Genomic DNA, 26,065 nt, shown 5'->3' on the forward strand with positions numbered 1-26,065 from the left:
GACGGCGGAGGCCTAAAGCGAAAAGGTTTTATAAAACCCAGCGGAAGGCCTAGGACTGGGGCGACAGCGCACATGCCCACAGAGAGGGCTCTAAGTGCCACCTCTGGCACCCGTGCCATAGGTTCGCCACCACTGCTCTAATGCAAAAGATTATTGTGAAAAAAGAAAGACAAAAGAGAGGCCAAGCTTTAATCTGCTGCTTTTATTTTTGTTGCACAGCACTGTCATACGGTGTGCTGTACTCATACATTTCTCTTGCTCTCGGGCTTCCGATTCAGCTGCTCAGCGGTAGAAGATCAGCACGGCGGCATCCACCATGGTTTTGGAAGTGCTCCATCCACGGTGAACCCCGTAGCCGTCCCAGTCAAAGCCTGTAAAGTCACCACATTGACGGGGGTTTGCTTCTGGGAAAAAGCCCCCTCCTCCGATGCAGTGCTAAGGACAGAAAAAGGGAGTTAAACGTCTTATACATGGGGAGAGAGAACCCACTTAAACTAACGAGGAATTTCCTGACAGTGAAAACAACTAGGCAGTGGAAGGGGTTCCCTCCAGAAGTTGTGGGTGCCCCATCACTGGAAGCTTTTAAGAAGAAATTGGACAGCTATTTGTCTGGAATTTGTGTAGGGTCTCCTGCTTGAGCAGGGGGCTGGACTAGAAGACCTCTAGGGTCCCTCAGCCTGAGGATTCAATGTTCTGTGTTCTAAAATGCCACAGTAGGCTGTGTGCATGGATGACAGCGTGCGAAACTATAACACACACACATGCACAAATCTAGCAAAGGCGAACCTGAATTCTAGGAATGAAACGAACAGCCCAAAAGGACGTACAGATAGTCCTCAATTTATGACTGATCGCTTAGCAACTGTTCCAAGTTACCACAGGCTCTCCAAAAGATACTTAAGACGTGGATTTTAAGTTTGGAAAAGTGTCCATTCCTCACCCATGTGGCCACCTTACAGGCAGTCCTTGATCCCAACTGAACCCCCCATTTCTGTTGCTGAACGAGAAATTTGTTAAGTGAGCTTTGCCCCCGTTTTATGACCTTTCTTGAAACAGTTGATAAATGAATCCCAGCAGCTGTGAAGTTAGTAACATGGTTGTTAGATGAATCTGGATTCCCCATAGACTTTGCATGTCAGAAGGTCGCCAAAGGGGGCCACGTGACCCCGGGACACTGCAACCGTCATAAATACGAGTCAGTGGCCAAGCCTCTGAATTTTGATCATGTGACCCTGGGGGATGCGGCAATGGTCGTAAGTGTGAAAAATGATCATAACTCACTATTTTCAGTGCCGTTGTAACTTGGGATGGTCAGTAAATGAATGGTATATAAGTCGAGGACTACCTTTATAAGGTAGTTTGCTTGTGCAGGGGGTTGGACTAGAAGACCTCAAAAGTCCCTTCCAGCCCTAGGATTCTGCCCTGTGTTCTAAAATGCCAATAGAATTCCGTAGTGTGCTGTGTACATGGATGGTGGGATACAAAACTATAGCACACAAATGCGCGCGCGCACACACACACACACACACACACACACACACACACACACCAAAAACCCTCTAGCAAAGGCAAAACTGAATCCGAGGAATGAAAAGCACAGTTCAAGGGGATGTATAGGTAGGCCTCTACTTATAACCGGCTGCTTAGCAACTCCTGAAAGTTACCATGGACACCCCCCCCCCAAAAAAAAAGATATTTAGGACCTGGATTCAAAGTTCTGACGGCTGTCTACCCCCTCTCACCCCTGGGATCATATGATTTCATTTGGCTGGTTCAACGACTGGTATGCATATATTTATTTAATTTTATTATTCAGCTTCTATGCTGAGGTGGTGTTTATGACTGTTTGCGGCAATGTCTGAAGGGAAGGCCTGGATACTCACATGTTCTGAATTGCACTGAGTGACTTTAATGCCAGAGCAGAGAGCCATTGCTGCCTTTTCGTTATTAAACACCCGGAACTGGACAAAACCAGAGACAAATTCACCTGAGGAACAGACAAGAAATACTAAATGCGGTTGGGAGGATTTATTTTCACAATCTTGGTTGAGGACAATCGACAATCTAGGATTTCAACTCTCAGCTTCCCCACAGCATGTTATTGAGCTGAAAGCATGCTGGCTTGGGAATTCTGGGAGCTGAAGTCCACTCATCTTGAAGCAAGCAGGCTGGGGAATTCTGGGAGCTGAAGTCCACTCATCTTGAAGCAAGCAGGCTGGGGAATTCTGGGAGCTGAAGTGCACCCACCTAAAAATGGCCACATTTGCACTGTGCCGGACTCTTCTCATTTCTATTACTATATCCTAGCAGCTGGAGTCTGGATTTTGGGGCATACAAAATGCCCCCCAAGACACATCGTTAGCCTAACTTTTGCAATCTGCTTTCTAGACCATCTTAACTACGGCACCAATTTTGGGCAGCAGCCTTTCCTTTGCCTTCGTCCTTGATCTTAGCTTCAACAGATGAAGTCCCAGCTGAGGAACTACATCGTGGGGCAGCCCTCTAACCATCAGAACAATCAACCAATGGAACAGAAGTTGCCTCCAGAGGTTGTGGGAACTTCATCACTGGAAAATTTCAAGAAGAGATTGGACTGCCATCTATCAGAAATATGGTTTTAAGGTCTTCTGCTGGAGTGGGGGGGGGGTTGGACTAGACTAGATGACCTACAAGATGCCTTCCAACTCATGCTTACCCCGTCCATTGGGAGAGTACAATTCTGAAGTCTTCTGGGCATCACCAGCATCATAAACAATAGGAATAGCCGGGCCGTTATTGTTTGGACAACTGCCAGCACCATATCTCACTGGGTATTTCTGGAAAGCAAACCACAGCTGGATTATTTTCATGCATGACTGGTCCATCAGCAAAGCACACGCAGAAGATGAAGATGTTTTACGGTGTCCTCTTCAACCCAGTTGTAGCACTCTGAGGTGAACCGAGGCCCAGTCATCAAAACTGACCTTGACTCATGGTGACTTCTTGGACTAAGACGACCCAGTGAGGGTCCAACTAGAAGTTTTCTGGGCACCAATATGGAGATAGTTGCTTTGATCCTCTTTTGAGATGTCTTTTTCCCCTTCCAAATTCTAAGACCAGTTCTGGGATTCTGGTGGACTCTCAAACAACCACCAAAGAGATAGATAGAAGATAGATAGATAGATAGATAGATAGATAGATAGAAAGATAGATAGATGATAAATAGATAGATAGATGGATAGATAGATAGATGGTAGATAGATAAATAGATAGATAGTAAGATATATATATAGATAGATGATAGATGATACATAGATACATAGATAGTTTAGATAGATGATAGATAGATAGATAGATAGATAGATAAATATATATTTTAGATATAGAGAGATGATAGATGGATAGATAGATAGATGATATATAGATTTGGATAGGTTTAGATAAAATATAGATTTAGATGATAGATAGGTAGATAGATAGGTAGATAAATAGGTAGATAGATAGGTAGATAGATAGATAGATAGATAGATAGATAGATAGATAGATAGATAGATAGATAGATGCATATTTCATGTTTTAGGATCAGCCCCAAGAGATGGGCGCTTCTAGGTATCCCATATCTGGTGAGTCGTCAAGCAGAAAGGCAGAGAAGTCATGTTGGGTGGGGCTCACCTCATAGAGCCGGAGGAGGTTGCCCCCTTCACCAGCCAAGAAACCTGTCTCGGTGTGATATCTCAAGAAGGAAACGTCCCGCCATCTCTTGATCGGGGAGTTGTTGGGAACGTGCCATATGGAGACATCTCGGGCTGAAAGATCGTAGTAGCCTGGGTTCTGGAAAAGAAGGGAGACCATGGAGGACACCGGAGGGCAGTTCAACAGTCCCTTTCTAAGATCCTTTGAGAAGCTCTGAAACTTGAGGTTCTGCAGAATGCTACGTTGATAGATGCCTGGAGAAGAACTGTCATAAAAGATTACGAGTGAGAGGGTTGACCCTAGCAGCACTCCACAAGGGAGTGGCCACAGGGGTGACCCCTTCTCCCATTGTCTGGAAGTACCTCTTGAAGAAGGAGCAAAAATACTTGCTGCCACAAGGAAGGGGGGGGGGGAAATCAACCTATTCTCCCAAGCACCTGAAGGCAGGACAAGAACCAACAGATGGAAACTAGTCAAGGAGAGAAGCAACCTGGAATTAAGGAGAAACTTCCTGACAGTGAGAACAATTAACCAGTGGAACAACTTGCCTCCAGAAGTTGTGGGTGCTCCCTCACTGGAGATTTTCAAGAAGACTGGACAGTCACTTGTCTGAAATGGTCTAGGGTCTCCTGCTTGAGCAGGGCGTTGGACTAGAACAGTGGTTCTCAACCTTTCTAATGCCGTGACCCCATAATACAGTTCCCCATGTTGTGGTGACCCCCAACCACTTATACATCACCGGGTGCCAGGGGCATGGCCAAAGAACAGGGGAAAAAAATGGCAGACAGCCTTGTTTGGCGACCCCTGTGAAATGGTCGTTCGACCCCAAATGGGGTCCCGACCCACGGGTTGAGAACCACTGGTCTAGAAGATCTCCAAGGTCCCTTCCAACTATGTTATTCTTTTAAACTTACGAAGTAAGGGATACTCCAGTAATACAACATAATTGTTGTTGCGCAAGTCTGCAGCCATGTGTGCTCAACCCAGCATGAGTCAGGACATTCTATGCCCAAACTGGCCTGTCTGGTCATCTTTGGACATACCACATTTAGGTTCAAGGTGGCCACTGACGTTGAGGTCAATGACAGTGGACAAACAACATTGCTATTTTTTTTTTGCACCAAATATTAAACATCACCCAGCACTGCCTGTTACTACCAACTCTTTTAGACTGATTTTGACTTGTGGCTAAAAAAGGCCCTTTTTTTTAAAAAAAAAAAAGTTTGCTTTTTTCCCTTCCCCTCAAATTAGTTATTCCTACCTTGTAGTCATCACTCGTGGCTCCTACGGCTGATCCAAAGATGTTATTGTTGGACCAATTTCTGTCTCCATCGGGGTAGTTGGCATTGCTACCTTGCTGGCTGGACCAACGATCGCCAACGGTGCATTTCCCAAAGATGTTGTTCTCGTGGACGCTGGCCACCAGAGTCCAGCCGCCTCTGTTGGTGGACATGTCGCAGAAGGTCTGGTAGGTCTCACCATTTTCGGTGGTCAGCATATACAGTCCATCTGCCAAACAGATATATTTATGCTCAATTATTGATACTTCAAAATGACCTCATCCTCCTCTCTTCCCCTCTAGCACTGATGATGTTACCTTGTTGGATAATGAAACGTCTGCAAGAAAACAAGCTCAGAGAGCACCAAGGACCCCACAGTCTTCCTCTTCCACCTCTCCTTCTACCCTCCTCCTCTTCTTCCTCCTTCTCTACTCTTTCTTCTCCTCCTCCCCCTCCCCTCCTACTACTTTTCTCCTCCATTTGCCCTCCTCTTTCTTTCTTCCTCCTCCATTTGTCCTCCTTGTTCCTCCTCCTGCTCCTCCATTTGTGCACCTCCTTCTTTCTTCCTCCTCTCCTCTTCCTCCTTCTTTCCTCCCCCTCCTCCCCCTCCTTTCCCTCCTCCATTTGTCCTCCCCTTCCTCCTTTCCTTCTCCTCCCCCTCTCCTTCCACCCTCCTCCTCCATTTGTCCTGCTGTTCCTTCTCCTCATTCTCTCCTTCCTCCTCCATTTATCCTCCTACTTCTTCTTCCTCCTCTCCTCTTCCTCCTTCTTTCCTCCCCCTCCTCCTCCCCCTCCTCCTCCATTTGTCCTCCTCTTCCTCCTTTCCTCCTCCTACCTCTCTCCTTCCACCCTCCTACTCCATTTGTCCTCCTGTTCCTTCTCCTCCTCCTTTCCTCTCCTCCTCATTCTCTCCTTCCTCCTCCATTTATCCGCCTACTTCTTCTTCCTCCTCCTCACATCCTCCTCTCCTTTTTCCTCCATGTCCTCCTTTCTTCTTCCTCCTCCTCACATCCTCCTCCTTTCCTTTCTCCTCCATGTCCTCCACCTCCTTTCTTCCTCCTCCTCCTCCTCCTCCTCCTCCTCCTCCTCCTCCTCCTCCTCCTCCTCACAACCTCCTTCTCCTCTCCTTTCTCCTGCATGTCCTCCACCTTTCTCTTCTTCTTCTTCTTTCTTCTTCTTCTTCTTCTTCTTCTTCTTCTTCTTCTTCTTCTTCTTCTTCTTCTTCTTCTTCTTCTTCTTCTTCTTCTTCTTCTTCTTCTTCTTCTTCTTCTTCTTCTTCTTCTTCTTCTTCTTCTTCTTCTTCTTCTTCTTCTTCTTCTTCTTCTTCTTCTTCTTCTTCTTCTTCTTCTTCTTCTTCTTCTTCTTCTTCTTCTTCCTCCTCCTCTTCCTCCTCCTCACATCTTCCTTTCTCCTCCATGTCCTCCACCTTCTTTCTTCTTCTTCTTCCTCCTCCTCCTCCTCCTCCACATCCTCCTTCTCCTCTCCTTTCTCCTCCATGTCCTCCACTTCCTTTCTTCCTCCTCCTCCTCCTCACCTCCTCCTCCTCCTCCTCCTTTCTTCTTCTCTTCTTCCTCCTCTGTCTGCTTTTCATGACCACAAACCCCATTTCAAAATAGCCAATTTACACAAATGGTAGAAGAGAATGTCCGTGTTGAATTATAATGATAAAAAGAGTTGTAATGATTCCAAGCTATACAATCAAGAACTATGCATATTAGGTTAACAGAAATTAGCTATGGCTGGCCAGGGAATTCTGGGAGTTGAAATCTGCCTATTTTCAAGCTGCCCAGGTTGAGAGAGGCTGCTTAGATGCTCATTGTTGGCATGATAAACGGGGCTGAGAAAGGGCCGGCCTCTGGTATTTAGAAAAAATGACCCATGGATCTGAGCAGAACTTTTCCTTGAATAAAGCAGGTCTCTCCAAACTTGGAAACTTGAAGACTTGTGGACTTCAACCCCCAGAATGGATGGCTGGCTGGGGAATTCTGGGAGTCGAAGTCCACAATTCTTCAAGTTTCCAAGTTTGGAGAGACCCCTGTAATAAAAGATCAGATTGACCGTAGCAGGGATGCCCAATGGTGGGAGGGGGAAGGTGTCATAAAATCAAAGTGCAGGCACAACTCTGAAGTCAAAGCCCCTTCCTCTTTTCCAGGCCTCCCAATGCACAGGGATGGCCTTCCATCCTATACATGTGGCCGCCATTTTGACTCTTTTGCCCCTCTCTTGCTGACACCCTGGACCATGGGGCACGGGGATGGAAACTGGAGGGAGAGACCGATTTGTTGCAAAGGAACTTATGATGAAGAAGGGAAGCGGTGAATGCTCCATCACTGGAAGCTTTTAAGAACAGACTGGACAGCCCTTTGTCTGAAATGGTATAGGGTCTCCTGCCTGAGCAGGGGGCTGGACTAGATGACCTCCAAGGTCCCTTCCAACTTTACTATTATTATTGTTATTGTTATTATTCAGAAGCGGAGAGATTGGAGCAGGCTGAGGAGAACTTTCAGCAGCCCGTTTGCCCACCAGCAGCATCTGGTATTGCCGCCTTGATTTCCTGGCAGCTCCGGTGCGGCTTTTGGGGCTGGCCTGGCTGGGAAGGCTGGCAGGATGACGCCATTTCCCATTTCTTCAAGAGGTCCAGGAGGTCTTGCTTGGGCGTGCTGACGCAGCTGACGCCGCCTGTCGACACAAAAGACAACAAAACGTAACTGAACCACAAAGCCCCAAGAATGTTCTGTGCCTTCGCTACCCATTGGCCCCTTGGCTTTATTGTTTTATTGTATGGGTTGGTTTTTAAAATGGATTGGCCGCCCATCATACCACAGGGTAATTTATTTATTTATTTATTTATTTATTTATTTATGAGACTTATATACCGCTTTAAGTGCAAGCACTCTCTAAGCGGTGTACACCAGTAAGCAATGTATATATATATATATATTTACATTGCCCCCAACAATCTGGGTCCTCATTTTACCTACCCCAGAAGGATGGAAGGCTGAGTCAACCTTGAGCGGGTGAGATTTGAACCGCTGACCTGCTGAACACAGTCAGCTAAAGTGGCCTGCAGGACTGCACTCTAACTGCTGCGCCACCTCGGCTCATGTTAATGAGTAATCAGGGTAATGTTGAGTGGCTTACAATATTAAAAAAAGGTATAAAACTACAGGTAGTCCTCGATTTACGACCACAATGGAACCTAGCATTTCTATTGCTAAGTGAGAAAGTGGTTGTGAATTTTGACACCCCTCCCCTCCTTGTTTTGCGGCCTTTTTTTGCCACTGTTGTTAAGTGAATCACTGCAATTCTTAAGTTAGTCACATGGTTGTTAAATGAATCCGCCTTCCCCCCCCTTGACTTTGCTTGTCAGAAGGTCGCAAAAGGGGGTCACATGACCTGGGACGCTGCAACCGTCGTAAGTACATGCCAGTTGCCAAGCGTCTGAATTTTGATCATGTGACCCTGGGGGGGGAATGCTGCAATGGTCATAAGTGTGAAAAACGGTCACAAGTGCCAATGTAACTTCGAACAGTCACTAAATGAACTGTTGGGTAAGTCGAGGACTCGTAAGACCTTCAGGGCACTATCCCATGGTTTTATTTATATTTCTCTTTTAACGGCTTAATGCAGTGTTTCTCAACCTTGACAATTTTAAGGCATGTGGACTTCAACTCCCAGAATTCCACAGCCAGCAATGCTGGCTGTGGAATTCTGGGAGTTGAAGTCCACATGCCTTAAAATTGTCAAGGTTGAGAAACACTGGCTTAATGGTTTTTAAGATTTTATTTTAAACTTTCCACTGTCTCACTGTGCACCAGCCAAAGTCCCCACTGGTGAGATAGGCAGTAATCCATGAAGGAGGGACAGCCATACATAGATAAATAAATTTGTGTTTTTCTGTTGCATTTCTCCTCATCCCTCTTTGCTTCCCCTTTTGCTGAAGGGAGTGTCTGCCGGCTGTTTGGCCCAGGGTGAGGTTTCCTCCAATGGCAGCTTCTCACTTTGCTGCATTTCCTGCAAAACCTTTCGTCGATGCCAACAAACCCCCCCCTTGGGCGTTTTGTAGGCAAATCACGTCCCTCAGCTGAATCCGTAATCCGCTGCCATTCAAGACGTTGCTACAGGGAATCCTCAACTTACAAGCATTCATTTAGTGACCATTCAAAGTTACAACAGCCCTGAAAAAAGTGACTTATGACCGGTTTTTATCCTTACGACCGTTGCAGCATCCCCCACAGTCACGTTGTAAGGACCCACCCCACTTTGCATCTTAAGAAGGCAGAACTCTTGGAATATTTCTTCCAACAGGCATCTTTATTAAGAGAAGATGGTTGCAGGCATTCTAGACAGGATCTGAAGGGCCAACCCCTACCATTCAAGGTTTTAAGTGTTCCCAAGCAGCCCCCACCCCACTGTCCTTCCAGCGACAATCCCAGGCGTTACATTCCCCCCCCCTTTTCCTCACTGCCGGCAGAAGGGAGACTTCAGAGAGGAGTAGATGAAAGGCGATGGCCATATTGTTATGGTCAGTCCTCTTGGTGAGATCCACGTTCAGTCCCTTTGAAGTTTTAATGAAGGAAATGAGGGCCATAAAGCCCCTTTGTTCACCCCCCTTCCCCTTCATTATATGACAGAATCCAGAGAGGGCAGAAATGGAGTTTTCCATAGTCGATAACTAGAGATGAAATATAATTGGATTCTGATATACGTGATGAAAATTCAGATGCTTGGCAACTGACTCCTATTTATGACGGTCGCAGTGTCCCAGGGTCACGTGATCCCTTCTGACAAGGAAAGCCAGATTTGCTTAATGACCATGTGATTCACTGAACGACTGCAGTGATTCGCTTAACAACTGTGGCCAAAGAAAGATCATAAAATTGGTGCGACTCTCTTGACCATCTTTTTGTTTAGCAAGGGAAATTCTGGGACCAGCATTGTGGTCGTAAGTTAAGGACTACCACTTTTGCAGATCAGGAGACCAGTTTGTGCATTTTTAAAATTATGCATTTTGTATATCAAGATAATATTCTGATCAATTCTCTCCTTATCCTGGCCAGGGACTCTCCGCCTGCCTAGTACAAAATTCATGCTTCCCGTGCTGAATTTGCCCTATGATATAACCCAATGCTGTATTAATGAAAGAAGCATTTCTTTTCATTATTTATTATTTTCATATTGATGAAAGAGTTTCTAAAAAGTGTGCAGAGAATAGCCACAAAGATGATTAGGGAACTGGAGGCTAAAATGTAGGATGAACGGTTGCAGGAATTGGATATGTCTCGTTTAATGAAAACAAGGATCAGGAGTCACATGATAACAGTATTCCAGGATTTGAGAGGCTGCCACAAAGAAGGGCTGGGGTAAACCTATTCTCCAAAGCACCTGAAGGCACAACAAGAAGCAACAGATAGAAACTAATCAGGTTGTTCACCAGAGCAGCAGAGGAAAGGACGAGAAACAGTGGTTGGAAAATGATCCAGGAGAGAAGCAACCTAGAAATAAGGAGAAACTTCCTAACAGTGAGGACAATCAACCAATGGAACAGCTGGCCTCCAGAAATCGTGGGGGCTCCATCACTGGAAGTTTTTAAAAAGAGACTGGACATTCACCTGTCTGAGACAGTATAGGTTCTCCTGCTTGAGCAGGGGGGGGGGTGGACTAGAAGACCTCCAAGGTCCTTATTCTATTCTATTCTATTCTATTCTATTCTATTCTATTCTATTCTATTCTATTCTATTCCATTCCATATTCCTATTCCGTTCCATATTCCTATTCTATTCTATTCTATTCCATTCCATTCCACATTTTCTATTCTATTCTATTCTATTCTATTCTATTCTATTCTATTCTATTCTATTCTATTCTATTCTATTCTATTCTATTCTATTCTATTCTAGTCCATTCCATTCCACATTTTCTATTCTATTCTATTCTATTCTATTCTATTCTATTCTATTCTATTCTAATCAAGGAGAGAAGCCACCTAGAACTAAGGAGAAACTTCCTAACAATTAACCAGTGGAACAGCTTGCCACCAGGAGTTGTGGGTGCTCCATCACTGGAGGTTTTTAAGCCACTCATCTGAAATGGTAGGCTTCAGCAAGCGGGTTGGACTAGAAGACCTCCAAAGTACCTTCCGGTCCCAGAATTCAGTGATCCTTTGAGAGCCCACTTTCCCACAAATCCACCGGTTACTCACTCACATGCAGTTTGTGCTTTTGTGAAGGCAGCCCAGACCAGCAACAGAAGAGCCAACAACTTCATTGTGGATCAGCCTCTAGAGAAAAATGTGAATTAATCTATCTGTGAATTAATAGCAGAGGTATTTAAGAATCTGTGCAGAGGTAAAACTGAAAATGAAGATGCTACTGGCACTGTTTGATTGTCGTGGCGAAACAAGCTTTGTGACTAATCCCTCTTCTTGCCAACTTCCGCGAACAGAGCCCTGTGGTTTTCAAATTCTGCCCAGCAGCAATTGTTTTTAAATGGTTTTAAGTTGGGAAATACATCCTTCAGATTTGATGGAGGGATTGGGCTTGAATGATTTTGCCGCAGGAGTTCTGAGAAAAATATTAAGATCATTTCTGGCAAATTATCAAAACTCTGATTTGATGGGCAATTTAGGGCTGGTTGAAACATGGAATCAGAACGATGGCAGCTCTTACCTACTTTTCTGAAGAACAGAGCCTTTTTTAAAGAATAAATAGGATTTAGATCTCAAAGTACTTGGCCACTCAGCTTTTTAAGGTAGATTTATTCTCCAAGATCTTTTGGGATCATAATCTTGTGAATTTCATTTATAAAAGGAAATTGTATTCTTTTAGATCGGGAGTCTCCAAACGTGGCAACTTAAATACTTGTGCATTTTGGCTGGGGAATTCTGGGAGTTGAAGTCCACAAGTCCTAAAGACTCCTGTCTATGGAGATTCTCAGTCATCCAGGTCATGGTTGTCCAAAGGTGCTTTTTTTTCCCATGCTGGACCTCTGCCTGACCACTACCTATTTTAAATAGAGTGAAGATTTCTAACAGACAAAAACACGGCTGCCCTGTGTCCCCCATTGTGGCCAATCTCTACATCAGCGGTTCTCAACCTATGGGTCGCGACCCTATTTGGGGTCGATCGACCACTTTTCGGGGGTCGCCAAAGGCGGCGATCTGCCATTTTGTCCCCTCCGGGGGCGGCGCTGCGCATGCGCGCCGCGCATGGGGGCGGCGCTGCACCTCTGGGGTGCCGCTGCGCATGCACGCCACGCATGGGGGTGGCGGGCGCCTCCGGGGCGTCGCTGCGCATGCGCGTCGTGCGCTGGGGCCCCGCCCCCATGCACACCGTGCCACGCATGTGCATAACGTTTGTGTGACGGGGGTCGCCATCACACAAACGTTGAGAACCGCTGCTCTACATGGAAGAGGTAGTCCTCGACTTATGACCGGTTGGGGGTTGCGGCATTAAAAAGGTTGAGAACCACTGCTGTAGGGTCTTCTGCTTGTGGACTAGAAGACTTCCAAGGTCTCTTCCAACCCTGTTATGCTATGTTCTTTATTAGAAGTTAATTTTATACGACATACTAGAGAACTTGAAAGAGAAGAAACAAAAGCAAGAGTTTCCTAAACATTTTGACAGAGTGACACAGGGTCCCCTTCACTGGATGGGAATCAGAGGCAAAAGGGTTGGTCTAAGTGGCCTCAAGGATCTTTCCAACTCTGGGGCTGCATTCTTACCACTTGCTTAATCTGATGACTGAAATCAGTTCAGTTCTGGGATTGTACAATGCAACGAGCAACACACTAACCAAACCTCACCGTGTGTTAAATCAGAAAAAAAAAACCTTAATGATGGTTAATATTAAGAAAATTATGAATGCTGGGTGTAAACTGGTCTTTGCCTGTTGGGTTGAGCCTGCTGTGGGAACACAGGCTATAACCCCCATTTAACAAATGTCTCAATTTTTCCACTAAATAAAAAAGCCACTCCAGTCTAGTACTTCGTGTTGCAGAATCCATGCTCGGTTCCTTTTCCATCTGCACCCCAACATTGGACCCCCATTTTGCTTCCTGGCTAAATTTCTGACTTACCTGACGGATCTCCAGCGTTTCTTTGACGTCTGATAATGCACTGAGCACAGGTTTGTGTTAGCTGGATGAGGAAGATTGCTTTGCCTGAAGACAGCAGGAAACTGAAGTCAGCCTGGCCTTCTTGCTCAACTTTATTAAGTGGTTCAATTTCGAAAGTCACCCCCCCCCACCACACAAGGAAGTGAAAAGCGGGAAATCCTGGAATGAGGAGGGGCTGCTATTTGCACAAAGCAGGTGAAACGGTTTCAGGAATAGGGCTGGCCGATAGAGAAGTCAATAAATATGATAATAATCTTAGCACACTCTGAGCTTGGTGGTTTCCTTGCAGATGTTGCATTACCTGATTAGACAACATCTTCAGTGCGAGAAGGGAGGGGGCTGCTGAGAGGAGGAGGAGGAGGAGGAGGAGGAGGAGGAGGAAGACAACAACCGTGGGGTCTTTGGTCCTTGGTGCTCTCTGAGCTTGGTTTTCTTGCAGACATTTCATGACTCAATTAGATAATATCATCAATGCTAGAAGTGAGGAGGGGGGTTGCAGAGAGGCAGAGCAGGAGGACTGTGAAATCCTTGATATTCTCCGAGCTTTTATGATTTTCTTGCAGACATTTCATGACCCAGCTAGGTAACATCATCAGTGCTAAAAGGGAGTGAGTGTGAAGACTGAAGTGGGGGAGAATGAGGAGGGGGAGGCGTATGACATCAACAATTACGACCATAGAGTCCTTGGTGCTCTCTGAGCTTGGTTATTTTCTTACAGACGTTTCTTTACTCAACTAGGTAACATAATCATAATAATAATATTAAAGTTGGAAGGGACCTTGAAGGTCATCTAGTCCAACCCCCTGCTCAGGCAGGAAACCCTATACCAGTGGTGGTGAACCTATGGCACAGGTGCCAGAGGCGGCACTCGGAGCTCTCTTTGTGGGCACACGTGCCGTTGCCCCAGCCTCGCTTCCCCCCATGACCCCCTCCTTTCCAGCAGTCCCGCTGGTCTCTAAAAGCTTCGCCATCAATGCTGTATACCATTTCTGACAAATGGCTGTCCAGTCTCTTCTTAAAAACTTCCAGTATTGGAGCATTCACCGCTTCTGGAGGCAGGTTGTTCTGTCAGGAAGTTTCTCCTTAGTTTTAGATCAGTGGTTCTCAACCTGTGGGTCGGGACCCCATTTGGGGTCGAACGACCATTTCACGGGGGTCGCCAAACAAGGCTGTCCGCCATTTTTCCCCCCTTTTCTTTGGCCACTCCCCTGGCACCCAGTGATGTATAAGTGGTTGGGGGTCACCACAACATGGGGAACTGTATTATGGGGTCGCGGCATTAGAAAGGTTGAGAACCACTGTTCTAGATTGTTTCTCTCCTTGATCAGTTTCCACCCATTGCTTCTTGTCCTGCCTTCAGGTGCTTTGGAAAATAGCTTGATTCCCTCTTCTTTATGGCAGCCCCTGAGATATTGGAACACTGCTATCATGTCCCCCCTCGTCCTTCTCTTCATTAAACTAGACATACCCAATTCCAACACCGTTCCTTATATGTTTTAGCTTCCATTCCTCTGATCATCTTTGTTGCTCTTCTCTGTACTCTTTCTAGAGTCTCAACATCTTTTTTACATCATGGTGACCAAAACTGGATGCAGTATTCCAAGTGTGGCCTTACCAAGGCATTTTAAAGTGGTATCAACACTTCATGTGATCTTGATTCTATCCCTCTGTTAATGCAGCCTAGAACTGTGTTGGCCTTTTTGGCAGCTTCAGCACACTGCTGGCTCATATTTAGGTGATTGTCCACTAGGACTCCGAGGTCCCTCTCACAGTTACTACTATTGAGCAAGGTACCCCCTATACTATACCTTTGTATGAGTAAGTCACATATTGCACAAAGACATTTCATAAGCATGGCTGGCTGGCGAATTCTAGGAGTCAAAGTCCACCTGTCTTACAGTTGACAAGGTTGAGAAACAGACAACAATGGACAACAGAGTAAGGCACCAGGAATGAATCAGTTTGTGAGAGGGTTACTCCTGATTTACTCTCTTAAGCAACAACCCTGGTTTGAAAGAACATTGGAGAAGATAAAAGTGTAGCTACTTTTCTAGAACTTCATAGTGTCCACCTTGGATGTGAAGCTCTCTGGAAACCCCTTAAGAATGGCCCTGGTTCTCCAAGACGTTTGACACAGATGTCCCAGGCTCACTGGTGCCCTTATGGCTCATAAACACTTTGACCAGAAGCCTGTGGGCATCAGTTGCCACATCCTCCACAAAAGTTTTCAGCATGCTGTAGACCACCGCAAATGACAAGCCTACCGAGGCCATGGGCACAAGCTGCTTTGGTAGGTTGAGTGCTCTGCTGGCCGCTTGGACAAGCAATTCCACCACAACTGCTTTAGTGACTGCAGGAGCCAGTGGAGACCTGATTAGGGCCTTCAGCTGTTCAATGGGTTGGTCTACATGTTCAGCGGTCCTCCTTAGGGAGTCCTCTTCCAAGCCAAAGCTAATGCAATAACCTTGCATGGTTCTGACCAGCAGGTCCACATTGCACGCCACCGAAATATCTGAGATAGTTTCAGTCTGGATCCCACAGGCCACCACAGCCACCAACCACAAGTGTTCCAGCATCATGTCCTTCTTCTTCTCCAAGATGCGATGGGAGATGTTGGGGGTGGCAAGGAGGAACGAGTGGCTCTTCGGTAGATCCAGGTTCTTCTCCAGAGTCTCTTCCAGAAGATAGAAGTCGTACTTGTTGAGTAAAAGGCTGGAAATAAGGAAGATCTTGGGAGATTTCACTTTCTCAGCTTGAAGGTCTTGTAGGCAGTCTTCCCGGATCTTCTGCAGGGTGACCAGCTCATTGAAGCTAGATGGGTTGCTCTGACGGATGGATTCCAGATCTGCCTCCACTTTGGACCGGACAAAATAGTATCCTTTGCCAGTTTTTTTGACATAATAAGCCAGCTTAGCATGGAAGGACCTGAAGTGCTGAGAAGCAATAATTAAAAAGAAGTCATAGGAGGCCAGATCCATGTTCTCCACATAACGCTTGGCACTGAAACCTGGATTCCCAATATCTGGCAGATCCCACAGGATTACTTTGGGGTACTTTGGATGCGGATAAGCCACAGGAGTTTTATTGGCCTCCATCTTTCCAGGAGAAGCCGCTCCTTCATCTTCCGCACAGAGGCCCCGAAAAGTGTTGATGAAGATTGCCCGGTCTTCTCCTGATTCTCCAACGACAGCCACATTTAAACTGATGTTCTCCAGTGAGGAAAAAGCGTCCTGGAGGCGTTTGGTCAGCTGATCAAAACTCCCCGTCTTAAAAGCAGCCTTCAGGTCCTCAATTTGCTTTTCAGTTAGAGCAATTTTATCATCCACTTTTTGGGCCATGGGGTCAACAGCTTAACTTTTCTGGTCAGCCTGGGGAGGAAGATCTACAGAACCAAGCGAAGAACATTGCGTTAGTGGAAGTTATGTGCTTGCATACATATATTTTTACTTATAAGGGATGTAAATTTAGGAAATTTAGGAAAGGACACAGAGGCTTTGAAAGAGGTCAGGTGTCTTCCAGGTGCTACTGCCAGTAGGGACAAGAAGCGTATTTCTAAAATAATCAAGAATGGCAGCAAGGACTTGGATGTGGAGGCTATTGTACATCTTGGCACTAATGATCTGTCCCAAAAAGATGTACTCTCTGTGCAGAATGATTTCCAGAGCTTGGGGAAGGAACTTAGCAGAATAGGCTGTAGGCTTACTTTCTCAGAGGTTTTACCAGTGTATAAGGAGCAAAACGGAAAAGGCCAGCGCATAGCACAATTCAATATGTGGCTAAAGGAGTGGTGTAAAGGGGAAGGCTTTGGATATATTAGTCACGATGTCAGTAGCTGGTCCAATCAAAAGATGTACAAAAGAGATGGTTTGCATCCATCAAAAAAAGGGACTGAGTTACTCAGCTATAAATTCACAGATTTTCTGGAGGGAAATTTAAACTAAACAGTGGGGACAGGGAGTTAATTGATACGGAACAACCCTGTCCCCGGCAATTTAAAAACTATAGGACTATCAGTGCATGTAGCACAGATGTGTGTGTGGACAAGAATACCAACCTTGCTACCAATCAAAATGAAGCCTCTAATAGCGAGTGCCATATAAAGTGCACTAACCAAATAGGTGGTAAGACAATAGGGGAACTCAGGCACCACACAGGTTATGTAGAAAGGAAACACAGGGCCACCCACAAAGGACTCAAATGTTTATACACCAATGCACAAAGTATGAACAGCAAACAGGGTGAACTAGAAATTCAGGTTAATGAGGGCAGATACGATATTGTTGCCATTACGGAAACATGGTGGGATGAAACTCACACATGGAACACACAGCTAGAGGGATTTAAATTATTTAAAAGAAACAGACCAAATAAAAGAGGAGGTAGAGTTGCTCTCTATATAAGAAATAACTACATCTCCACAGAAATAGAGCACAACAATGATGAAAACTGTCTTGAATGCATTTGGGTCAATATAAAAGGGGCGGGGGGGGGGGAATGACATTGCCATAGGTGTATACTATAGGCCACCCAACCAAACAGAGGAAATAGATGAACTTTTTGTTAGTTAGCTAACTAAGGTATGTAGGAAGCACATCACAATAGTAATGGGGGAGTTTAACTACCCTGACATCAACTGGGAGACAAACTCTGCACCAAGTGGAAGATCAAACAGATTCCTGACAAACCTAGCAGACAACTTTGTCTCCCAAAATGTAGAGAAGGGAACTAGGGGATTAGCCATATTGGATCTAATTCTCACTAACAGAGATGAAATGATAGAAGGTGTTGAAGCCACAGGAACCTTGGGAGGAAGTGATCATGCAATATTGGAATTCAACATTATGGAAGCACAAGCAATAGAACACAGTCAAACTAGAGTCTTGGATTTCAAGAGAGCTAATTTCAATAAACTTAGAGAGGGTTTGGGAAGGATTCCATGGATGAGAATCCTCCAGGGCAAAACAACTCAAGAAGCTTGGGAAATTTTGAAAAGTGAGATAATAAAAGCCCAGTCTTGCACAATACCAACAAAGAAGAAAAATAACAGCTCTCAAAAGAAACCAGCATGGCTGCATAAAGATAACTCTCTGACAAATTGAAAGATAAAAAGGACAAGTATAGAAAGTGGAAAGAGGGATACATAACTAAGTCAGAATATCAGCAAATAGCCCGAGCCTGCAAAAATGAAGTGAGGAAAACTAAGGCTCAAAATGAACTAAGGCTTGCAAAGTCAAAAATAACAACAAAAAAAATCTTCTTTCAGCATGTAAAAAAAAAAAAAAGTGAAAAAAGTGATTGGTACATTAGTAGGGGAAAGTGTCAAGAAGGTGACAAGCAACAGGGACAAAGCAGAAATATTTAACTCATTTTTTGCATCTGTCTTTACACAAAAGGAATAAACAGACCAACCTATGAAAAATAGTGCCATAAAAAACAAAATAGAAATACAAGTTAAGATAGGCAAGAAAATGGTAAGTGAGCACCTGTCCAGCCTAGACGAGTTCAAATCGCCAGGACCAGATGGATTACACCCCAAGGTTCTAAAGGAACTGGCAGATGTGATCTCAGAACCACTGAACTATATTTTTCAAAGACCCTGGAGCACTGGGGAACTACCAGAGGACTGGAAAAGCGCTGATGTAGTTCCCATCTCCAAAAAAGGGGGAAAAATGGATCCAGGAAATTACAGACCTATCAGCCTGATCTCAATACCCGGGAAGATCTTGGAAAAGATAATCAAGCAATGAATCAGCGAACACCTACAGGCAAACCAAGTCATTACCAAAAGCCAACATGGGTTTGTTAAAAATGCATCATGCCAAACAAATCTTATTGCATTCTTTGACCAAGTGATAAAATTATTGGACCAGAGGAATACTGTGGATATAATTTACTTGGACCACAACCTACTATTTGATAAGATAGGATGGTCATGTGGTTCCCCCTTTTGTGACCTTTTGACAATGGAGAAGCCAGATTCTCTTAACAACCTTGTGACTAATTTAACAACTGCAGTGATTTCACTTAACCACAGTGGCAAGGAAGGTCGTAAAATGGGGCAAAACTCCCTTAACAACTGTCTCGCTTACCAAAAAAAAAAAAACCAACCTTTTGGGCTCAGTTGTGGTTGTAAATTGAGGATTCCCTGTATTTCCTTTCCTTTTCCCCACCTTTCGCTACAATCTTTTATCACCGTCTTTCCGGATGGCACCTGGCCCGGGACCCCAAGAATCGGTGAGTGGGGTGCCACGTGGCCCCCATGCTTGTGAAGTCCTACGAAGTTCAGCTGATGTCCCAGCAATTTCCCTTGACCGAAGTGAGTGTTAGCTTGCTCCTAAGCAGCTGCCATATTCACCGAGTGCCAGCTGACCCAGTGTGAGGTCAGCAATGGAACCACCAGCAGGAAAAAAAGAAGTCAGCTGAAGTCATGGGAAAGATTTGCATATTTTATAAGCAAGAAGCACAGCAGGCATCTGGAAGGAAAACAAAACCATCTCTTTACAGGTGTGCTCCGAGTGTCAGAATCCAATTATATTTCATCTCTAGTTATCAACTATAGAAAACCCCATTTCTGCCTTCCCTGGATTCTGCCATATGGTGAAGGGAAGGGGGTGAACAAAGGGGCTTTATGGCCCTCACTTCCTTCAGTACACTTCAAAGGGACTGGATGTGGGTATCACCAAAAGGACTAACCATAACAATATGGCCATCGCCTTTCATCTACTACTCTCTGAAGTCTCCATCCAGTCGGCAGTAAGGAAAAGGGGGTGGGAGTGTAATGCCTGAGACTGTCGCTGGAAGAAGGGGGGTGATTGGGTGGGGCTACTGGGGAACCCCTTAAAACCTTGAATGGGAGAGCTTGGACCCCAAGTCCTGTCTAGAACGCCTGCAACCATTTTCTCTTAATAAAGGATGCCTGTTGGAAGAACTATTCCAAGAGTTCTGTCTTCTTAAGATGCAAAGTGGGGTGGGTCCTTACACCGAGTTCATATTATGTATTACTTACCTCCCAAAGGTGGGGTTTTTTTCCATGAGGCAACTGCACTTTCTTGATTTTCTTTGAAGACATTTTGTTTCTTATCCAAGAAGCGTCTTCAGTTGATGAGAAGCGAAACGTGAACTAGAATAGAATAGAGCTGGAAGGGACCTTGGAGGTCTTCTAGTCCAGCCCCCTGCTCAAGCAGGAGACCTATACCATCTCAGATAAATTGCTGTCCAGTCTCTTCTTAAAAATCTCCAGTGATGGAGTGCCCACGATTTCTGGTGGCAAGCTGTTCCACTGGTTAATTGTCTTCACTGTCAGGAAGTTTCTCCTTAATTCCAGGCTGCTTCTCTCTTTGGTCAGTTTCCAACCATTGTTTCTTGTCCTTCTTCTTGATGCTTTGGAGAATAAGTTGACCCCCCCCCCTCTTCTTTGTGGCAGCCCCTCAGATACTGGAAGACTGCTATCATGTCGCCCCTGTTTCTTCTTTTCTTTAGACTAGCCAAGCCCAAGTCCTGCAGCCGTTCTTCGTATGTTTTAGTCTCAAAGAAACGTCTTCAAAGAAAAACAAGAAAGTCCAGTTGCGTTGTGGAAAAAAAAGCACCGTTGGGACAACCAGGACCTGGATGGCTGAGAACCTCCAGAGACTCGTATTGCTTACATGTTGTAACATTATAAAACCATATTTTGAAAAACAAAACAAAAAAAGAACAGAGGGGCACGGAATGTTTCTCACCAAAGACTGCCCAGTATGCCCAAAGTTAAAAACAAACAAACAAACAAGTGGGATCCAAAATGACAGTCGTTTCTCTGAAAACGTGCAAGCCGTCCTCAACTTACAACAGTTTATTAAGGGACCATCCAAAGTTACAACGGCAATGAAAAAAAAGAACTTACAGCTGTTTTTCACACTTAAGACCATTTCAACCTCCCTAAGGTCACGTGATCAAAAGTCAGACGCCTGGCAAGTGGTTCATAGTTACGACGGCTGCAGCATCCCGAGGTCACGTGATCTGCTTTTGCGACCTTCTGACCAGCAAAGACAATTCACTTAACAACTGTGTGACTAACTGAACAATGGCCATGATTCACTTAACGACTGTGGCAAGAAAAGTCGTGAAATGGGACAAAACTCACTTAACAAATGTTTCCCTTAGCAACAGAAATGTTGGGCTCAATTGCCGTCCTCGTAACTTGAGGACAACCTGCATAGGGTCTTCTCCTGCTCGTGCAGGGGGTTGGGCTAGATGACCTCTGAGGTCTCTTCCATCTCTGTTATTCTATGTTAAAGCCTGTTCAGGAGAAAACCAGCAAAGAAATTCTTACGGTCTGCACTGATCTTATTCAGAGCAATGAAAAAATAATGACTTTCTCCTTTTGTGCAAAGGAGAAGTGTGTGTGTGTGTGTGTGTGTTTGTGTGTTCCTTTGCACAATCACTTTCCAGTCTGTGCAACCTCTGTGGCTCCCCACCCTCTGCTTGAGAAGCTGCCAAACCACCGATCAATCTGGTGCTGCTCAGGACTGCAACAAGGAACACAACACGCAAAATGTTAATCAGCAGTCACAACCCTGGGGAGCCTCTCCCGGTGCACCTTGTGGCACTGTCTGCAGCGACAACAAATCCCCAGTGTCTGAATATGTGGAAGGGCAAGGCATGTTCCCAGCATTGCACTTCATTTGATTGCAGTTTCCAAACTGGCTCTTGGAAAATAACTATGAAACAGTATAAGGATAAAACATAGAGTCCTAGGGCTGGAAGGGACCTCAGAGGTGTTCTAGTCCAACCCCCTGCTCAAGCAGGAGATACTATTTCATATTATACTGTAGGTGGTTGTCCAGTCTCTTCTTGAAAACCTCCAGTGATGGAGCACCTACAACTTCTGGAGGGAAACTGTTCCTCGGGTTGATTGTTCTGTTAGGAAACTTCTCCTTAATTCTAGGTTGCTTCTCTCCTTGATTAGTTTCCATCCATTTTTTCTTCTCCTGCGTTGACCCTCCCTTTCTTTGTGGCAGCCCCTCAAATACTGGAATACTTTATCATGTCACCCCTGGTCCTTCTCTTTGTTAGACCAGACATTACGCAGTTTCTGCAACTGTTCTTCGTGTTTCAGCTTCCAGCCCCCTGATCATCTTAACGGTTCTTCTCTGCCCTCTTTCCAGAGTCTCAGCATCTTTTTCACATCGTGGTGACCAAAACTAGATGCAGAATTCCAAGTGTGGCCTTACCAAGGCCTTATAAAGTGGTATTAACTCTTCATGTGATCTTGATTCTATCCCTGTTGATGCAGTCTAGGATTGCACTGGCTTTTTTGGTGGCTGCTGCACACTGCTGGCTCACACTTCAGGGGCTGTCCACTAGCTGGATCCTTCTTATAGTTACTCCTGCTGAGCACCAGGTGCCGCCTATTCTGTACTTGCGCATTTGGTTTTTCCTGCCTAAGTGCAGCACCTCATGTTCGCCTCTGAATTGCATCTTGCTGGATAGAGCTCAGTGTTCAAGTCTGTCAAGATCCTTCTGGATCTTACATCTATCTTCTAAAATGTTGGCTGTTCCCTCTAGTTTGATGTCATCTGCAAATTTGATAATCCTCTTGTGCATTTCTAGGTGCTTATTTATCTTTTCCAGGATTTTCACAGGTCTTGAGGTCAAGCTGCTTGATGTATAGTATCCTGGATCCATTTTCCCCTCCTTTTTGTAGATCAGAACCACATCAGCTGTGGTTTCCCCACTGACTTTGCTTGCCAGAAGGTTGCAAAAGCTGATCACATGACCCCTGGAAACGGCAACCGTCATAAATGTGAGTCAGCTGTCAAGCATCTGAATGTAAATCATGTGACCATGGGGAGGCTGCAATGGTCATAAGTGTGAAAAATGGTCATAAGTCACCTTTTTTCAGCAACAGTCACTAAAGGAACTGTTGTTAAGTTGAGAATTACCTGTCCTTTGCCCATGGCTAAGATTAAGATAAATTCTGACACGGCAAATTCATTGAATCAAAAGTTTATTTCCAGTTCAGTGTCCAACATTAAAAAAAACCTTTAAGAATATCATAATATTAATAAAGGCAAACGTTAGTAAGATAGAGGCCTCGCTGGAGTAATTTTAGCACATCTAACTCTCTCCTTCAGCACACTTCCTTGATGGAGTGCATTGTGGCTATTTTATTTGCTACCCAATTAAATGCAAAATGCAGGACTTGATTTCTTTTTCAAATTCGGCCTCATGTGAAGGGTTCTAGATCCGTATTTTACAAACTTGGCAACTTTTAAGATGTGTGGACTTCAACTCCCAGAATTCCCCAGCCAGCACACATCTTAAAGTTGCCAAGGTATCAGAATCCAATTATATTTCATCTTTAGTTATCGACTATGGAAAACCCCATTTCTGCCCTCTCTGGATTCTGTCATACAATGAAGGGGAGGGTTTATGGCCCTCACTTCCTTCGGTACAAGTTCAAAGGGACTGAATGTGGATCTTACCAAGAGGACTGACCATAACAATGGGGCCATCAGCTTTCATCTACTCCCCTCTGAAGTCTCCCTTCCACCGGCAGTGAGGAAAAGGGGGGTGGAAATGTAACGCCTGGGATTGTCGCTGGAAAGGTGGTGGGGTGGGGCTGCTGGGAACCCCTTAAAACCTTGAACCGTAGGGCTTGGCCCCCAGGTCCTGTCTAGAATGCCTGCAACCATTTTCTCTTAACAAAGGATGCCTGTTGGAAGAAATATTCCAAGAGTTCTGTCTTCTTAAGATGTAAAGTGGGGTGGGTCCTTACACAAGGTTGCAAATGACTGTTTTTGCAGGACAGAAATTCAACTGGATCAACTTCCTAACCCCTGGCCTTAAATCCATAACTATCTCAAACTGAATTTGAGTGACATATTAGCTAAAAAAAAAATTAGGCACACTATGGAATTCAGTTGGGTTTTTTTTTTTTTTACAAGAACACAATGGTCAAGTTCCTAAACAATGAATAACCTGAAAGAAGGCTGGAAGCACAGCATTTTTAAATAGCTCCTGTTTAAAAAAATAAGTAAAGGCAAACTATTTTTTTGTACATATATATATTTATATATTAAAAAAAACAACCATTGAAAAAAAATCACACTTAATTACAAAGATCCATCGGGAACATTTACAGGAATCCTGAGCGGGGAACAGTTTAAAACACGAATCCTGTAAGCCACGATCAGACCAAGAAGGAAGATGTCTGTTTAAAGTCACCCTGAAAAAAATCAAGAGGAGAAAACAAATGCTTTGATATACCAGAAAATAATAAAGATAGAAAATGAATGTTGTAAATGTAATAGCAAAGAAGGGAGTTTTAAAATCATTTATAGTGGACGTGTGATAAAGCAAAGAAATATTAGAGTAGGATTCATATCTTAATACAGAAAATTCTTAAAGTGAATATAGAAAGAAAACCAGAGACTTTTCTCTTGCAGTTAATGGACAAAGACCTGGAAAAAAAATTGGAAATTTGATGTTATATATGTTTTTCGGCAGCAAGTGCTTTACGCACAAAAATGGAAGAATGTTTCAATTCCCACTATGGCTGAATGGCTACAGAAGCTGAGATGAGTTGTCAGAAATGGCTAAATTGACCATTTTGATTAAAGAAAAAAACAAAAATATTTTTATTTCTATGTGGAAACTGCTTCTGGACTGTGCTCGAGGTGGAAAAAAATGAAACTTTGATTTTGGGCTTTACCAATTAGAGAGATCTGTTGTTATTGAAATGACTAGTTTATATTGTTTTGTAAAAGTAAAAAGTTGAGGTTTGATGTTAATAATAATAATAATAATAATAATAAAGTTGGAAGGGACCTTGGAGGTCATCGAGTCCAACCCCCTGCTCAGGCAGGAACCCTACACCATTTCGGACAAATGGCTGTCCAATTTCTTCTTAAAAACTTCTAGTGTTGGAGCATTCACCGCTTCTGGAGGCAGGTTGTTCCACTGGTTAATTGTTCTAACTGTCAGGAAATTTCTCCTTAGTTCTAGGTTGCTTCTTTCCTTGATCAGTTTCCACCCGTTGCTTCTTGTCCTGCCTTCAGGTGCTTTGGAAAATAGCTTGACTCCCTCTTCTTTGGGGCAGTCCCTGAGATATTGGAAGACTGCTATCATGTCCCCCCCTCGTGTTCTCTTCGTTAAACTAGACATACCCAATTCCAGCAACCGTTCCTTATGTGTTTTAGCCTCCAGTCCCCTAATCATCTTTGTTGCTCTTCTCTGCACTCTTTCTAGAGTCTCAGCATCTTTTTTACATCGTGGTGACCAAAACTGGATGCAGTATTCCAAGTGTGGCCTTACCAAGGCATTGTAAAGTGGTATTAATACTTCGCGTGATCTTGATTCTATCCCTCTGTTAATGCAGCCTAGAACTGTGGTGGCTTTTTGAGTTGGAAGTCAATGCCTTCTTTTTCCTTTTTCCCCTTGATTTCCTCCACTTTTCTCTTCCCTAATTTCCCTATTTGTTTTTGTATTTTCTTTGTATGCTACATTATAAACTAATAAAAATTTATGCTAAGAAAACAAATATATCTTAGATGTTTGTCTATGCTCCAAATGGCATCTGACAAAGATGACCAAATTACCACAATCCCAACTGCACAGCTCAGTAATATTTAATTCTAAAAATAAATAGCTTGGTTCTCCCCAAATGTTCAAAGCATGCCTTTTATATGATTTGTTCAAGGCCTAAAGCGTTACAGGCAGTCCTCGACTTATGACTATTCATTTAGCGGCAGTTCAAAATTATGACGGTGTCAAAAATATAACACCTGGCCTGTTCTCGAAGTTACGACTGTCACACTACGTTATACAATCATGATCTGGGCACTTGGCAAGCAGCTGGCAGTGCCATGTGATCACGACTTGTCATCTTCCCAGCTGGCTTCTGACAAACAAAGTTAAATTCAAGAAGCTGGATTCACTTAATGACCACATGATTCAATTAACAACTGTGTGATTTGCCTAATGAGCACAGTACAAAATGATTGTAAATGGTCATGAG

General features: G+C 44.3%; 3 protein-coding genes across 9 annotated transcripts in view; all 3 read right to left on the reverse strand.

The window, feature by feature from the left end:
- Positions 1-187: 187 nt before the first annotated feature.
- On the reverse strand, positions 188-13,189 carry LOC120315513 (intelectin-like protein). Its single transcript, XM_039359959.1, has 8 exons — positions 13,030-13,189; positions 11,159-11,230; positions 7,476-7,631; positions 4,934-5,181; positions 3,652-3,810; positions 2,696-2,816; positions 1,884-1,987; positions 188-435 (listed from the first exon to the last, which is right to left on the reverse strand). Exons 2-8 carry the CDS (start codon positions 11,217-11,219, stop codon positions 283-285), a joined length of 1,002 nt encoding a protein of 333 aa, XP_039215893.1. The 5' UTR covers positions 11,220-11,230; positions 13,030-13,189; the 3' UTR covers positions 188-282.
- A 1,836-nt stretch (positions 13,190-15,025) lies between these two features.
- Positions 15,026-20,132, reverse strand: LOC120315515 (interferon-inducible GTPase 5-like). Of its 3 annotated transcripts, XM_039359961.1 has the most exons (3): positions 20,075-20,132; positions 19,177-19,541; positions 15,026-16,450 (listed from the first exon to the last, which is right to left on the reverse strand). In XM_039359961.1, the coding sequence occupies exon 3, from the start codon at positions 16,404-16,406 to the stop codon at positions 15,168-15,170; it is 1,239 nt and encodes a 412-aa protein (XP_039215895.1). In that variant the 5' UTR covers positions 16,407-16,450; positions 19,177-19,541; positions 20,075-20,132; the 3' UTR covers positions 15,026-15,167. The 3 variants fall into 3 exon arrangements, with proteins under 3 accessions (XP_039215895.1, XP_039215897.1, XP_039215896.1); XM_039359963.1 differs by lacking the exon at positions 19,177-19,541 and having other exon boundaries at positions 20,075-20,103; XM_039359962.1 differs by lacking the exon at positions 20,075-20,132 and having other exon boundaries at positions 19,239-19,677.
- A 3,842-nt stretch (positions 20,133-23,974) lies between these two features.
- F11R (F11 receptor) overlaps positions 23,975-26,065 on the reverse strand; it is a 31,208-nt gene continuing 29,117 nt past the window's right edge. For all 5 annotated transcript variants that reach the window (XR_005558702.1, XM_039359888.1, XM_039359890.1 and 2 more), the window contains one exon: positions 23,975-24,274. Coding sequence is in view for 4 of the 5 variants with exons in the window: in XM_039359888.1 (XP_039215822.1) it covers positions 24,239-24,274 (36 nt within the window). In the remaining variant the exon portion in view is untranslated. The remainder of the gene's footprint in view (positions 24,275-26,065) is intronic.

Source organism: Crotalus tigris, unplaced genomic scaffold (genome assembly GCF_016545835.1).
Source record: "Crotalus tigris isolate CLP2741 ecotype Arizona unplaced genomic scaffold, ASM1654583v1 scf7180000019143.106728444:792265, whole genome shotgun sequence".
Classification (NCBI taxonomy): domain Eukaryota; kingdom Metazoa; phylum Chordata; class Lepidosauria; order Squamata; family Viperidae; genus Crotalus; species Crotalus tigris.